Source organism: Vulpes lagopus, chromosome 1, assembly GCF_018345385.1.
Source record: "Vulpes lagopus strain Blue_001 chromosome 1, ASM1834538v1, whole genome shotgun sequence".
NCBI lineage: Eukaryota > Metazoa > Chordata > Mammalia > Carnivora > Canidae > Vulpes > Vulpes lagopus.
Window position 1 is genome coordinate 104,405,523 of NC_054824.1, and position 17,100 is coordinate 104,422,622.

Sequence of the window (17,100 nt, forward strand, 5' to 3'; positions counted from 1 at the left end):
TCCAAGATTTCACATTGGCTTGTTCTATCTTTTTAACCTCCTTAAACTTAAACAGATCTTCAGTCTTTCCTTGTCTTAGACAAGGATACTTGTCAGTTATTTTGTAGAATGGTTCTCAGATTGGGCTTGTCTGGTGTTTTCTCATTTTTAAACTGAAGTCATGCATTATTAGGGAAGTGATGTGCTCTCTCTGGTGCACCATTTCTAGACAAACAATGTCAATGGGCATTAGTGTTATCAGTGTCACAGTAACCTTAATCACACAGTTAAAATGCCAGAATTATTCCCTATAAGGTTACTATTTTCCTCTTACCAATAACTGGATATTTAGGGAGAGATACATCTAAATTACACAAATATCATTTTTTCTGTTTAGCTTCTGCCCCCAATTTTAACAGCTATCAGTGGATCTTGTCTGCAGTAATTATGCTGTTCTAGGGGTTAATTTCCATTTTCCTTATTCTATCTACATTTATTAATTGAAATTCTCTGTCAGGAAGAGCTGTCCCTGCCCTCCATTTGTTTGTTCAGTTATTTATATCTGAAGTGATTTTTTTAATTTGAAGTTTAATTCAAAACAATAGTTATTTTGTTGCACAAGTTGTTTACATTTTAGCCATTGAGAGCTCTTCCATATGGGGTCCTATACCCCCTATCTATCATCTACCTATCTATCTATCTATCTATCTATCTATCTATCTATCTAATCTCTCATCTATCTATCTTATCTATGTGTATATAGATATAGATATAGATCTTCTCTTCTTTCTCTCTAGCACTTCCTTATTTTCTGGAACCACAAAAGGCTGCAGTTTCAACTTGTACTTCTCCTGCCTCAGTCCTGGAGTCCTTCTAGGTCTCTAAGAACCTTGTGTACTTTCACTGGAGAAATGTTTTTAGAAACCAGGTTATAGTGCTAAATATGCCAATTTTTACTTGGCTGTCACTGCTTCTCCTCCCTAGTGGATACAGCTAGAAAATATATTTCTGTAGGTTAATCCATGGACATGCACACACACACACACACACATGCACACACCTGTAGTTATCTCTGCATCTATTTGTATGTATAATTTTTTAAAGTCTGTATTAATTGTTTTGACTACAATCCAGCACTATAAAGTTTATTATAGCCTTTTCCCTTATTTGCAACTTTTTTCTCAGATCATGAAAAATCTGGCTTTCATTATCTACTTGTTGGTTTAATCTTAGTATATAGTTAAAATAGCTTTAGATTTGCCAACACATATCCTTGTGAGAAATAAATTTATCAGAGTATTTCTGTACAATGTCCAGTAGCCTTAGAGTATTTACTCAAAACAATTCCAAAGTTACTTAAGTGAACTTCTTTCTTCCCTTTTCCCTTCAATGTGATTATGTAATTCATTTTAATACAGTTAGATGCATTTGCGGCAATTGGTTTTCCACCACTACCCCTGTATCATGGTGGTTTGTTTGTTTCTTTTGAAATTTATTCAGCATAATCCACTCTCTATGATGTGAAATTCTGTAGAGCTTTGGCAAATGCGTAGAACTAAGTATGTAAAACCACAGTATCATACAGGACAGTTCTAATGCTTCCCAAACTCCTTCCCTTTGTAGGAAACCACTGTCCCAACCCTCATCCCCTGGCAACCTTTTGTTTCCCATGTCTATAGTTTTGCCTCTACCAGAGTGTCAGCTAAATGAAATCATAAAATACGTAGTCTGTGGGTTTGGTTAAACGCATTTAAGATTTATTTATACGGGAGTTCTAGGTGCTTCATATCTTAGCCAGCAATGGGTATTACCAGTTTTCCATTTTGTTGTTGCTTTTAGTTTTAGCAATATCAACAAACATGTAGAGATATACCATGAGTTTGGACTTTGATCTGCTATTCACTGGCTTTATGGCCTTGAGTAAGTTATGTAATCTCTTTCAGTTTCCTGAACTGTAAAGATGGATTCCTGATAGTGCCTGTCTCTACACTTTTGCAAATTAAATGAGATAACAAACATAAAGTGCTTAATATTGTCTGATACCTATGCCTCAAAAGATTAACTCTTCACCTTCCTTTATCCTCTTAATGTTTTTATATTTATTCTCTAAGTCGTCAAGTAGGCCAAACATTTAACCTTGAACAAAACTAGCATTTTCAGGTAAGTAAAATGATTTGTGCCAAAACCCATAGATTTTGTGCACTTTGCTACTTTTGAAATTGCTGGGTTTTCTTGCTTATATCACTATCATTGATAGCATCTGAGCCTCCTTCTAAAATATTATCTTTTTTATTGCCTTTGACTCAAAATCTAAGCTCTATCCAAGTCCAACTCTACATCTCCTATTGCTGACATATTTTGAGCTTAAAATGTGCCTGTCTCTAAAATATTCTTATTTATTCTCAAAATTATTGAAAATCATTTCAGAATTATTTTGAGAACTTTTTCAAAATAGATATGCTTACTCAATTCCTTATTGTAGTCTCTGGTGATCAGCGCAGACTTTTTTTTTAAATAACCAATTGATAGAATGCCCCTTCCCTTACTTCCCTTTCAAACAGTTTACAAACCATGATTTAGGATGTGTCTTAATAAGCTATTGCATTCTAATTCTTTTCATGTCTAAACATAATATGCAGTAATCTTTTTCCTCAAAACTATTTTATGCCAGTTTTAGCAATTCTGGGAGATATATTTTCAAGCTTCTTTTTTAAATTCCCAAATGGCCTGGAAATCATTTTATAGGCATCTATGTGAGTTGTAAATGTATTAATAGAAGTCCCTTAGTATTATCTGGTGGCCTCTAATTAATCTTATACTGAGACAATTAAGGGGAAGAAAATGTTTAATCTTAATCTTCTTTATTTATTTATTTATTTTTTTTTATTTATTTATGATAGTCACACACACACACACACAGAGAGAGAGAGAGAGAGAGAGAGAGAGAGAGAGGCAGAGACATAGGCAGAGGGAGAAGCAGGCTCCATGCACTGGAAGCCCGACATGGGATTCGATCCCGGGTCTCCAGGATAGCGCCTTGGGCCAAAGGCAGGCGCCAAACCACTGCGCCACCCAGGGATCCCTTAATCTTCTTTAATCTCTTGGAGCAACCTAGAAAGCTACAGGATAATTTAAATTTTTTACTTTTTCTTTAAGAAAGATATATTTAAGGACAAATGAGAGAGTAGGCCCCTTGATTGGATAGTTTTTCTAAGAAACCTGTATCACTTAAATTATTCAATGGAAGTGCTTCTAAATTGTTAGCAAACAAAATTAGTCTTAATTTTGTTAAATAATTTTTAAAATAACCTTATACCTCATGATTTAAATATAAAATTTTAAGGTTTCTAGTGCTCCATAAATTAATTTAGAAGCAGAGGGTTGCTTTTTTGTGAGATGGGCAAGACTTCTGAAGGAACAAGTTTGGGATTAGAACAGAGATGTAAGAACTGAGATAAAGAGTTTGGTATGCAATCTGTTAAGTTTGAAATTACTATTACCATTGAAGACACTGAGTAAGTAGTTTGGAGTTACAATATCTGGGCTGGAAGATAAGTTCAAGAATTACCATCCTAAACGTAGTACTGAAAGTCACTCTGGGAAAATGAGTGGAGGAAGTAAAAAGATCCAAGAACGGAATCTTGGTACACTACACTATTCAGACCCAGGGTCTGGATGAAGAAAAGAATAAATAAAAATAAATAATAAAATAAATAAATAAATAAATAAATAAATAAATAAATAAATAAAATAGATCTTGCAAAAAGAATTGTATTTAGCAATACAAAGGGCTACAATGACCTGACTATAGTGACTTTGGTATAGCGTACAGGCGAAACAATGATTACAACTGGTTCACAAAAGAAATTAAAAGAAGTACTAAGAGGAATCATAACTACTGAATGGGTAAATGGATAAGTAAAATGGGCAGTATCTGGAAATGGAGAAAAATTAGTTTCCTCTTTTAGGATACCTACAGAAAATATATTCTTTTGTTTGCTAGTAGGACATAAATTGGGAAAGGAGAAAAATGGTCATGTAGGAGACGATTGGTAGATGATTGATAATTGTCCTTTTGTAGCTAAGAGAAAATAGAATTAAGTGTAAATAGGGAAGAAAAAAGGGAAGAGGCCCAGAACGTGATCCCATGGTCCTAGGATCAAGTCCCACATTGGGTTCCCTGCATGAGAGTCTGCTTCTCTGTCTGCCTGTGTCTCTGCCTCCTTCTCTGTGTCTTTCATGAATAAATGGATAAAATCTAAAAAAAAGTGGGGAAGAAAAGAGGCCTTAGGTCATGGCACAAAACACTCAGACAGAAGGCAGTGCCTTTGTTGAAAGTGAGATGGCCAAGGAAAAGTTATCAAATAGTTATCTAGGAGAGGAGAAAAGATGATGGATTTTGGACAGCATTAAAGGCTCACTGAGGTTTAAAGTGAGACATGTAAGTACAGTAGTTTTTCTCAAGCCCCACTCACCTGCAGAGATGTAACTCTGGAGTAGGTAGAGAATTGAATTTAATAAGGATTGGGATTTTGTCAGAAAATTACAAAAAAAAAAAAAAGATGTGGTAAGAGATGAGGGTCTATGCAATCATCTTTATAATGATAGATTATGCAATTTAAGCCAGTTTAGAAAGGCATCAAAGAGGCAGAGGACACTGAAATGCTTAAGAACAGTAGATGGTGGCCCCAAAATATTGTTGGAGTAAAAGCACTAAAGAAAATGAGTAGAATGTTGGAAATTGAGATTTTAGAGTGTTTAATGATGAAACGATCTAGATTCTGGCCATGCTTTTGAGAGGGAAAGTAGCAGGCAGAATGAAGAAATCACAAAAATGAGAACTTCAGAATATCATGAGTTTTAACAGGAGTATCAAAGAAGATGAAAGTAAGCCAGGATCCAAATGAGAGAACATTCAAAAAATGACTGGGAAAAAGAGAGAGAGAGAGAGTTAGTTGAGGATATAACTGGATGATATGACATTGAAACCTTGAATGGTGCTTAGGAATTAAAGAGAAAATGACTTGGAAACCCCAATGAGAATCAAAAGTGAAATTATCCTATTTCAAAAATAGTAAGGCAAGACATTCTAAAGAAGTAACTTGATGGATGAAGTGTCCTCAGAAGAGACCTAGATTTCAACCACTTAGATTACCGGGAAAGAGAATGATCAGAGAAGAACTGAGTATGCAGTATAGGAAATTGTTCTGAAGATTGACAATACCATAGGGCTCCGAGGAAGGGTTTCGATATTTGAATAGGGGTAAAGAAGAGGCACACAGGAGGAGAATGCTGGCCAAGGGTGATGATGACCAGAGTTATGGGTTTTTCTCAATGATTGACTGAAAAAACAAATGAGATGAATCCTTACAGTATCAAGGCAATAGCAATGAGACAATATGCTTGTTACATGTACAATATAACCCCACTTTTTAAAAGATTATTTATTTATTTGAGAAAGAGTGTGTGCAAGTGGGATGGGGTGAGGAGGGAGGAGAGCCTTAAGCAGACTCCGTAGAGCCCTATGAGAGGCCCCATTTCGCAATCTGAGATCACAACCTGAGCTTAAACCAAGAGTTGGATGCTTAACACACTGTGCAGCACACATGTCCCTCAAATATTTTCAAAAACAAATGAAACATGCCTGCATTTGCATACAAAAAATATGGAACAATATATCGCAATATTCTAAGAATTATTTTTAAGAGGGAGACATAATATTGGATTTCTATAGTATATGTTTGGTCATTGGCTGAATTTTTATAAGGATTCACTACTTCTACAATCAAAATTTATAAAACTGTAATAGGACCACATAGCATCAAAATATGTACATAGCGATGCCATTATGTATTTAAAAATGTAGGAGAATATAATGATAGCAGTGATTAATTTGGAGTGATATACCAAATAGCAACTATCTCTCCAGACTGGCATCACAAGACAAATATTAAACTTGCTAATATTTGAATTTTCTATGACAATCATTTTTAATGAGAAAAAAAAGTAGAGAGACAGAAATAGGGAGAGAAAAAAAAACAGTTCTGCTTACACATCTTATAAAATTTCTATCAGACATTTAAACAAACAGGGACACCTGGGTGGCTCAGTGGTTGAGCATCTGCCTTGGGCTCAGGTCATGACCCTGGAGCCCTGGGATCAAGTCCCATGTGGGGCTCCCTGCATGGACCCTGCTTCTCCCTCTGCCTGTGTCTCTGCCTCTCTTTGTCTCTGTGTCTCTCATAAATAAATAAATAAAATCTTAAAAAACAAACAACAGAAATTTAAACAAACATTTTTCACTCAAACATATTTGTTAACTATCAAATGCACACCAAATATATTCCTCCTAAGCATCAGGAAATGGTAGTTTTCAAGATACTCAACATCCCTCCCTTACTTACACTCTAAACTATTATTATCCAATAGAGATGTGAGTCACAGAGGTAATTTTATATTTTCTAGTGGAATACTAAGAAATAAAAAGAAACTAATAAAATTAACATTAATGTTATATTTTATTTAGCATCATATAACCAAAATATTATCTTTTCAATATGTAACCAATATAAATATTATCAATGAGTTATTTTACAGTATTGTGCCATCCTCTGAAATTTGGTGTTTCCCTTATATGTTACCCTTATAGCACATTTCCATTTGGATGCTAAATTTTCTTTTTTTTAATATATATTTTTTTGAGAGAGAGAGAGAGAGAGAGAGAGAGAGAGAGAGAGAAAGAAGCAGACTCCCTGCTGAGCAGGAAGCCTGATGCAGAGCTCGAAGCTCCATCCTAGGACTCACTGGTCATGAGCTGAGTCAAGGCAAACACTGACTGAGCCACCTAGGCACTCCTGTATACTAAATTTTCATCAAATATATTTGATCTGTATTTAGAGTTGCTAAACATAGAGTTAAAAAATATGTTTATATACGTAAGTTATCCTAAACATATTTCAATGGTTTCAAATTACTGAATCAAATTTCAAGGGTTTCAAATTACTGAATCAAATTCCAAAACTTATTTTACTTTATTACTTGTGTCTAAATTAATAAAACTAGTTCATTGTTTGTAGTTTTTTATTTTTATTTTTTTACTTGTAGCAAAAGCACACTGGTTTCAAAACTGTGTTTGTTCAAGTTAAATACATTTATTAACTCTTATGTCAACCCAGTCTTAGTGTTCTTCAACTTTCTTTTTTAATTTTGAGGACAATTTACCTAATGCTGCCAATTACAATTAAAATCTGCATGTTGATTCATGTTGGAAAATGTACATAATTATTATTGACTTGTATTATGAAGAACTTTCATTTCAACATAAATTCATGTACCTGTTTAGCTAACAAATAAGCCTTTCCTTTCTTTGATACTACATATTTTGCTTGCTTATACGGAATGTTATATCAATGAAATATGTAAATCACACTATCATTTTTTGTCTTATCAAATATTTGGGAAGCATCCCTTTAGTTTCAAAAAATTTTGAATTAATAGTACAGTAAATCTTTAGAACACTCATTTACAACTAAACAAGGGGAACTGGCAAAGGACACAAGATCATTAAATTTATTCTCTCCTCTCTCAATCACTTCAAAAACTGGCTGTAATTTATAGCATTTGCTTGAATATATTAAATGATTTTAACAACTGTGTACATTATATTTTTAATATAATTGTCTCAAAAACCTAGCACAGGTTTAATATATATTACACAGTGGAATGAAACAAACAAAATAGTTTTAATTCCAATCAGCATGGAATTTTGACCTAACATAATAGCTGGAGCACCATACATCAGGATAGAAATGAAATTTTCCATAATCTAGTTGAATTTTGTGTTTAGCAGATGGAAAAGTTTCAAAAATAAGCTACAAATTCTATTCTACACCACAAAATGACACTTCTTTGTCCATTTGACTGTCCTCTGAGGAAAAAGCTATCCCAAGTATACATTGCACAGTGTGTCTCAAAAGTTTGCAATTTTTCAATTTTTGAGTAAACACTTTTTGACATGGTTAGGTATTATATTTTAAGAATTGTTATTAGGTGGCTTCACTGAACATATTTCAATTTAGTATTTTGTCATTTTTATTTTTTCCTTAAATTTTATAACAAAGTTTCTGAAACTGAAATATTTTTTGTATCCCTCCATATAAAAATGGTTATGACAAAACTGCCTGTGGAGGTGCCCGGTGGCCCCGTCAGTAAAGCATCTGACTTGGTTTCAGCTCAGTTCCTATTTTCCGGGTTGTGAAATGGAGATTGGCATGGGGCTCTGAGCTCAGCACAAAGTCTGCTTAAGACTCTCTCCTCCTTCCTTCTCCTTCTCTCCATCTCCTCACAGAATAATACTGGATGGCATATCTGAAAGTTGCTAAAAGAGTAAATCTTAAAAGTCTTCACCACAAGAAACAAAAATTTTGCAACTATGAATAGGAACAGATATTACCTAGACTTATGCAGTGGTCATCTTACAATATATACAAATATTGGATCATTAAGTTGTATGTCTTAAACTAATATTATCAATCATACCTCTATTAAATTTTTTAAACAATGGCAATGCATATATGTGCATTGTGTTTGTGATAATAAAAATGTAAATTAATATTCAACTAAAATACAAATAACAAATTGTAATTAATTCACACTATGCAATTATATAATACCTACCTATGAATATGTACATAATACACATTATGTACACACACAAAACACTGCAAGTGATATGACCTATAGATAAAGCATTGTATAACAAGGATAAATCTTAAAAACATACTCCAAATCAAAAATTACATATTTCAAAATGTTAAATATATTGTAACAAAATATATACAAAGCTGTAAAACAGCCAGAAAAATAGATTTTTATGGTTCTATAAATATTTAGGAAATTTCTAAAAAGTAGACAAATGACTTATAGTAAGTTTATGACAGTGATTACTCCTGGAAGGTACAAGATAGGATTGAGATCCTGGATGGTTATATACACAGGTGTATATGTTTTGCTTCTTTAACATATAAAGTAAATATAACCAAAGAGGAAGATTTGATAAAGCTGAATAGTGGTTAAAAGCTTTCACCAGCATATTGCCTATCTTTCTCTATAAGTTTAAAATATTTCATAATTAAAACTAAATAACTAAATAAACACACAAATAAATAAAAGAATGGTGTAAGAAGTCTGGCAATGAATACTGAAATAGAAAATATGGAATTTTAAAAATAGTTTAATGGATTTTAAAACTTAATGGAAATTTATTGCTACTTAAAAAAACTATGTATCCCATAGAAATATGTATTTCTTGTGAACTTGCAAATGACACCAGTAAGTGGACAGGAGTACAACAGCAAAATTGTGTCCTATATATTTCACCTAAAATAGAGAAGACAAAGCAAGTGTCATTTTTAATTTTTAAAATATTTGTTTTAAGTTGTTGGTTACAGAAGGAATTCACACTCATTAAAGATTTGGAAAAGATTAAAAATCTTCTAATTACCTAAACATTCCATCATAACTAAATTCCAGTAATAATCACTTTTTTTTTCATTTTGGTGTTTACTTTCAAGTTACTCCATCTTTCTTATATATATGAAATAGATTTTGCACAAATGCAAAGACACACATAAACATATATGCATAATTTCAATCTTTTATAAGGTGTAATCATATATAAAGTGCATGTAATGTCTTATAATCTAAGTATATTTTCACTTAAGACAAATCAAAAATGTTACATTCTCTTTTCATTGATATCTCATTGAATAGGTCCAGTTTGAAACTTAATACAGTTTAACTATCTCCTCTTTGTTCAACTTTGTTCTTCCAACCCATGCTCAGGATCACTATCCATGCCTAAGGGTTCTCAACGAAATATTTTCCTAAGGAAAGTAGTTCTATTCCTGAAGCAAACGGAGGTACAATATTAGAAATAACAAATTTTTCACTAAGAAAATATCAATGTATGTATTTAAACACTTCCATAAATGAACATCTAGGGTTTTTTTTTTTCACAATCCCTCACTATTATAAACACAAAACTTACTTTGTAGTCATGATAATTTCCTTAAAACAATTTTTAAGAAAGATGGTCATAGGGCAAACAGTTATGTATATTATTTCCCCCCAACAGTTATGTATATCTTTCAGGCTTTGATATTATTGTCAAGTTTTTATTCATGTGTGATTCCATTTTATATCAGTTGGTTGGATCAAAATGAGGCAACTCATAGGATACACTTTCTACCTCTCAACTGTACTATGATCTGTTCTCATGTCTAGCCCTTTAATTTGAGGAGAAAGGCAGCAATGAGATGCAATTATTATCTTTTTCTATTACTTTTCAGATGATTTCTCCTTTCAAATGTAGTGAATTTTGAGTCCTATCTTTTTGAAATCTGATCTCATCTATACAAGATTTGGCAGAAATTTCTTGGCCCTTCTTGCATGACACATGGTGTTCCTTATTTTTACATTTTATTAGTGTCTTAATAGAAGCTGGGGAGAAACAAGGTTGGATAACCACTGCTTATGTATTTTCCTCATAAGTTTGATGCAGCTTTATTTTCAAATTAGAAAATACTAGTTAAAGAATTATTTTGAAGAAATCTTAAAAGTAGACACTGTTATAATAAGAACAAGATAAAAAAAAACTGGCAATGCATTAGAAAATTTAAAAGCAACTAAATCATAGTCCAAAAAAAGAAAAAGAAGGCAGAAATGAAAAGAAACTACAAGAGGTATAAAGTTTAGGAAACAAGCTAAGAGATAGAAAATTAAATGTGTAAATTATATCAATAAATGAAAGTCAGTTGTACTCCTTAGTTTAACTTAATTCCATAAATATTTATTGAATACTTAATATGTGTCAGGTACCACTAAGTTCTGAGGAGTCAGTAGTAAACAACATTGACACAGGACCTCCACTCCTGAAGTTTAGTCTAGTGAAGAGCGCATTAAACAAGTAAATGCGAAAGTGATGTGTGACACCAAAAGAGAAGTGCAGGATGAATAAAGCACACATCAAGGATTTTCTAAATGGGTTGAAGAAAGTCATGAGCACATTATCATATGCCTAAGTTTTTCCTCATCATCACTGATCAGCTATACATTGGCCAACATCACGTTTAATATTGAAATACTAAAAGGAAGTACTGTTAACATGAGAAATAAGACAAGGATGATTGCTGTCATCAATAACAGTTTTATACATGTTCTCACCAAGACAAGAGGTTCAAAGGACAATTCAATCTTATGGAAGGGAAGCAAACTGATGAAATGTTACTTATTTCAGAGAATTCAAAGAAGATGAAGAGCTTCAATAGCATTATTCAATATTGAAACTGTTTTAAGGTTTTCACTCCATGCCAAGGACTAGGTTTAAAAAAAAAAAAAACACAGTGAGCAGGAATTTTCAGTATAGTAAGTGAAAACAGACTAGAAATGATTACTTTATAATGGGTTAAGAGCAGTACAAAGAGCTAACACAGTTTTATGATCATTGAAAAGCCAAATAACCCCTTCATAAATGCACCGGGAAAAGGGTTTTCAGAGATTTCAAGACAAAACAGCCCTGAAGGATAAAAATATATAGATAGATGGAAAGAGCTTTCTGGACACAGAATTTTCTATTTAAAAATGTAGGATGTGGGCAGTCCAGGTGGCTCAGTGGTTTAGCACCGCCTACAGCCCAGGGCCTGATCCTGGAGACCTGGGATCGAGTCCCACGTCCCTGCATGGAGCCTGCCTCTCCTTCTGCCTGTATCTCTCTCTCTCTCTCCCTGTGTGTGTGTGTGTGTGTGTGTGTGTGTGTGTGTGTGTGTCTCATGAATAAATAAATAAAATCTTTAAAAATAAATTTTAAAAAAAGTGTAGGATGTGAGGCTAACAAAACAAAGACAAAAATAAGCTACTAGGACTACATCAAAATAAAGTTTCTGCACAGTGAATGAAACAATCAACAAAATTAAAAGGCATCCTACTGGATAGGAAAGGATATTTGCAAATGACATTTCTGATAAAGGGTTAGTATCCAAAATATAAAAGAACTGATACAGCCCAAAATCCAAAAAACAAACAATCCAATTGAAAAATGGGCAGAAGACATCAACAGACATAAAATAATACATGGAAATGGCCAACAGTCACATGAAATGACGTGAAACCTTATCATCAGAGAAATGCAGTTAAAACTGCAATGAGCTATCACTGTCACATGGCTAAAATAGAAAACATAAACAACAAGTGCTGGTGAGGCTGTGGAGAAAGGGGAGCCTTGGGCACTGCTGGTGGGAAGGCAAACTGGTGCAACTATAGTAGAAAACAGTTATGGAGGCTCCTCAGAAAAATTAAAACTTGAACTACGCTATGATCCAGTAATCACGCTACTGGGTATTTACCCCGAAAATACAAAAACAATGTTTCAAGGGAAGATATGCATGCTTATGTTTACTGCAGCAGTATTATAATAGAAAAAATATGGAAGCAGCCAAAGTGTCCATCAATAGATGAATGGATAAAAAAGATGATATATATATACAAAATGGAATATTATTCAGCCATAAAAAGACTGAAATCTTGATATTTGCAACAACAAGGATGGAGCTAGAAAGAATAATGCTAAGCAAAATAAGTCAGAGAAAGGCAAATAAATACTATATGATCTCACTCATATGTGGAATTTAAGATATAACAAATGAGCAAAGGAAAAAAAGAAAGACAAAGACAAACCATGAAACAGACTCTTAACTATAGAAAACAAAGTGATGGTTACCAGAGGAGGGAGTAAGGGGGCAGAGGAAGTAGGAGAAAAGAATTAAAGAGTACACTTAAAAGAAGGTAAAATGATTTTTTAAAAAGTATAGGATGTAACAGAGACCATGGCATATTCTGTGTATTTTAAAGCAAATGGTATGGTTGAAAGCTGGAGAAGAACAAGAAAATAAGTTTTGAGATGCTATCATAGTTTAATTATAAAAGAAATTTATACTTTCCCAAGAAAACACTGGGAAATGATGAAAGGATTCTAAGCTATGGAATGGCATTATCAAATTTGTGTCTTAGAAATGTATTCAAGAGTTAGAAGTGCATGTTTAGGAATCATTGCAGTAATCCGGAGGACAAATGGCTGTTATCACAGCTAGGCCAGTAGTCATGGGGTTGGAGAAATAAAAAAGCAGGATCTAGGGATAATAAGGCCATAGAACTTATGGACTTAGAGAGGTACAGGCAATGAGGAAAACAGTCTAACATGACTCCATGACTGGAGGTACATCCACTGAAATAGGACACTAGGGGCAAAGGACTGTAAATGTAGTGGTCCACATTATCAATGTAAAGATAATACATTCTGGTTCAGTATGTTGAATTTCAGATGCCTGTGAAATGTTCCAATCAGAAATGTCCAGTAAACAGAAAGATCTTAGTGGAGCAGAACTGTGAGTCATCAGTGTGTGCTGGAGATACTAACGCTAGCCCTTGGGGACCGAGATGATCATGTAAGGCGAGTAGCTAAGACAACTCCTTCTCTTCCCGCTACCAGTAGACCCAGTGGAACAAAAACATTTTTAAAACATTTTTATTTACCCATTTTGGATGTATAGATAGAAGTGATGAACACATAACTTTAGAGCCTATAATTTAAATACTGGCACAGAGCCTATAACTTAAATATTGGCACAGACAATAGGTAGGATTATTTGTACCAGTTAATTACTCTGGTCTAAGATTTGTTACCCAAAGCTGAATAAATCACTGGATTTTAGAGTGTGGGATCTTAGCACAGAAGAATTTTCCTAGGAACGCATACTAGGAAGAGATTCACATACCTAGAAAAAAAGATTCCTCCCTCTATATAGTCTTACCTGTTGAACATGATCTGAATTTTCTTTAGAGACAGGGAAATAGACTAGCATGAATTGGCTTAAGGGTACTGTCATTATCATGTTTTATGAGGAAGGAGACTAACAATGAGCTAGATACTGTTCAAGAGAAGGTAGGTGAAGTATTTCTGGTTTACGGCCAATTAGGATTATTTCATTTAACAATGATTATACAGTGGCTACTATAAGCCAGGCATTTGGTTAAAAACCTAGGATTCAGTTTTGCCTTCTAGGAGATCATAGTCTATTATTTAACAAGAAAATAGACTTAAGAGTACTAGTTCCCCTTAACTAGGTGCTTCTTCAGCTAAAATATACAGTCACACTTAGTTATTACTAAGAATTTTAATAAGCATGATAGGAAATCAATCTCTAGTTTCAAAGAACTAAGAGGTCAATTGCTTTCCAAGAAACAAAAAGTTAATTTAATCAATATTTCTCTCATTTTGAAACTTTGTCTGGAAAAATTTGAACAGTATCTTTGGCCCCTTTGGCCCTTTTACTGTGGTGCTATTCCTCATAGGCCTCGTTTTGGGAGGTCGTGATTGACTTGGTTGTGGATTCCCAGGAAGTGGTTGGTGACTTTTACTACATATAAACTCAAGCCAGGAGACCCCTGGAGGCAACCGGTGGTAACTAAGCACCTTAGTGAACACACAACCTGAGACAGAAGATGTGGTGGACTCTTTGGAGGGAGGGGGTAAGGAGGGTGCAGTGGAAGAGGAAGAGGAGGAGGAGGATGATGAAGAGGAGGAAGAGGAGGAGGATGTGGAGGAGGAAGAAGATGGAGGCAAGGACTGTGGCTGAATATTACTACTTTTCTTGACATAAAGCAGCCAGTCGATAGCCTGGGGTTGTTGGCTTACAGCTTTGTTTTCAGGGGCTGCTGTTAGCCATTTGTTCTCCATATTTAGCTCCTGCGTGATGTCAGATTCAGATGGAGGGGAAGCCTGCATCTCCTCCGTCCCTTCAAGGTTGTCTTCAGGGGCTGCAACAGGCTGATTTTCTTTCACAGGGGATGGGAGACAAGATGAGAGAGAAGTCTCTGGCAGGGAAAGGAGAAAAACTAACTTCACTTCCACTTCTCCCTCAGAACCAAGTTCAGGCGTTGGTATGACAAACAGTGTTGCACTGCGAGGGTCCTTCCTTCCTGTAAGGTGGCTACACTGAGATTTTATGCAGGAAGCACAAGCTAAACAAACCATATAATTTGATGAAAGGCGGGGACCAGGATGAGGATTTGGCCTTCCCCTCATCCTTCGAAAGAGAATCTGCCTACAGAGGTCCCTCTGGATTCTGGTCTTGGAGAGAGAATTGACAATTTTATTTACCATATCATCAGGGATGGTGCCACCTTTCAAAATGCAGGGATAAATATAATCTAAACTCCATGGAATTTCTTTATTTGATTCTGTCTTTGCACAAAGATCAAAGTTGTTTTTACTCTGGAATCTGGAACCCAGTTTTGAAGCAGCTATATTTCTGATAAAGTGTTTGGAGCTTGAGGAGGTCTGACTTGAGATATTTGGTTTAGAATGGGGTGGAGATACATCTATGGTTCTCTGTTTGTCATTTGGTGAGGAGGTGTTCTGAAACTTGGAGGGACAAACCGGTGAGCTCAAGGTCCTGAAGTCATGGTTAAGTGTAAGTATTGTCTGAGATTTGGATGAGAACAAGGGCAAACTCTGAGTCTGGTGGACTGAATGTGCTACAGGTGACTTCCTTGGTTTTGGGTGGGACAATGGCAAACTCAGAACACAGGAACTAGAATTCAATGCAGGTGCTGTCTGAGTTCTTGAGTCAGATAACAGTGAGTTGAGATCCATCTGATTGGATTCCAATGAACGTGATGACTGAAGCAAATCATTTATTTGAGATGTAGAGTTGAGTGATGGTGAGCTCAAAGACCTTTGATTGCACTCTAATAAAGATGTCCAAAGGCTATCCAATGAAGACGCTTTCTGAGACTTGGATTGTGATAATGTTGAGCTAAGTATTCTTCGATTAGATCCCAATGTTTCTTGATATTTGGGGGGGAATGATGATGAACCTGAGACTTTTGGGTTAGACTTCTGTGAAGGTGATGTCCAACAAAAGTTTGGTGAAGGTGTAGTCTGAGGTTTAGGGAGAGGTAATGGTGACTTCAAGTTCATCTGACTGGACTCCATTGATGAAGATGTCTTGTTCAGGTCAAGCGAAGATGTTGTCTGAAGTTTATGGTGTATCACAGGTGAGCTCAGGGGTCTCTGATTAGGCCACAATGAAGTTCTCTGATGGAGGTCTAGTGAAGGTGTGGCCTGATGTTTGGATTGTGATACTGGTGCTTTCAGAGCCCTGTTATAAAAGCCCTGTGAAATTGTGTCCTGCGACTTGGCTGAGGGCAATATTGAGCAGCTCTGCACCTCTGCTTAGAGTTCACTGGAGGTGCTGCAAGTTGATTACTATGGGCCTGTGCTCTGGCCACAGGCTGGGTATTAGGTTGATTTAGTTTTTCACTTGTGTATTGATGTGTTAATGAATTGGTTGTGGCCAGTTGGTAAGAGTGTTCTAATGACACAAAGTGTTGATCATAATATGCTAATGGCACCATCTTGTGCTAGTGGTACAGTTTATTTGAAAGCAGCTGGCTTTTGGGATATTATGGTAACTGAGTCTGGATTCCATGGACAATGAATATTTTAAAATAAATAGTCTTTGGTAGTTTCTAACTTCTATCTTGTTTCCTCACTGTTAATTCCCATATATTATAGAGTATCTCAAAATTCAGATATAGATTAGGTTGAAAAAATTATCAGCATTTGAAATTCTCCACTATCTTCTCTCTCGTTTCCTAGAGTGTTTTTTTTTTCTCTTGAGGAAATAATGCCTGTTAATAAAATAGCAAAAAGAGTTCAGAAGAGATCCTAATAGGGATATTAAGTTTCTCAAACGATTTGTTGCAGTGATTAGAGCATGGGCTTTATGTTAAATCCAAGTCATTTACTCTGTGTGTAACTTTTGAATTAAACTTTCTAAAGTCCATTATCTATCCATAAAATAGATTAATATTTATTGAGCTATAGACTAAATAAGATACAAAATGTATAACATTGCCCAGAATATAATAAATGGTAATAGCCATTTCTGGTACTCTTTTAATCGCAACTTTAGTAAAACCAGCAAAAGAACAAAAAAAAATCTATGGTAAGCTTATTGCATTAAATAGGAGAATCTTAGAGAAGAGTGAAATGGAAGTTCT

General features: G+C 34.8%; 1 protein-coding gene across 1 annotated transcript; it reads right to left on the reverse strand.

Moving 5' to 3' along the window:
- Positions 1 to 14,287: 14,287 nt before the first annotated feature.
- Positions 14,288 to 16,452, reverse strand: LOC121487324 (casein kinase 2 subunit alpha' interacting protein). Its single transcript, XM_041748912.1, is given in 2 exon segments — positions 14,288 to 16,269; positions 16,272 to 16,452. Coding segments are annotated over 2 exon segments (2,163 nt in total).
- Between the last annotated feature and the right edge of the window lie 648 nt (positions 16,453 to 17,100).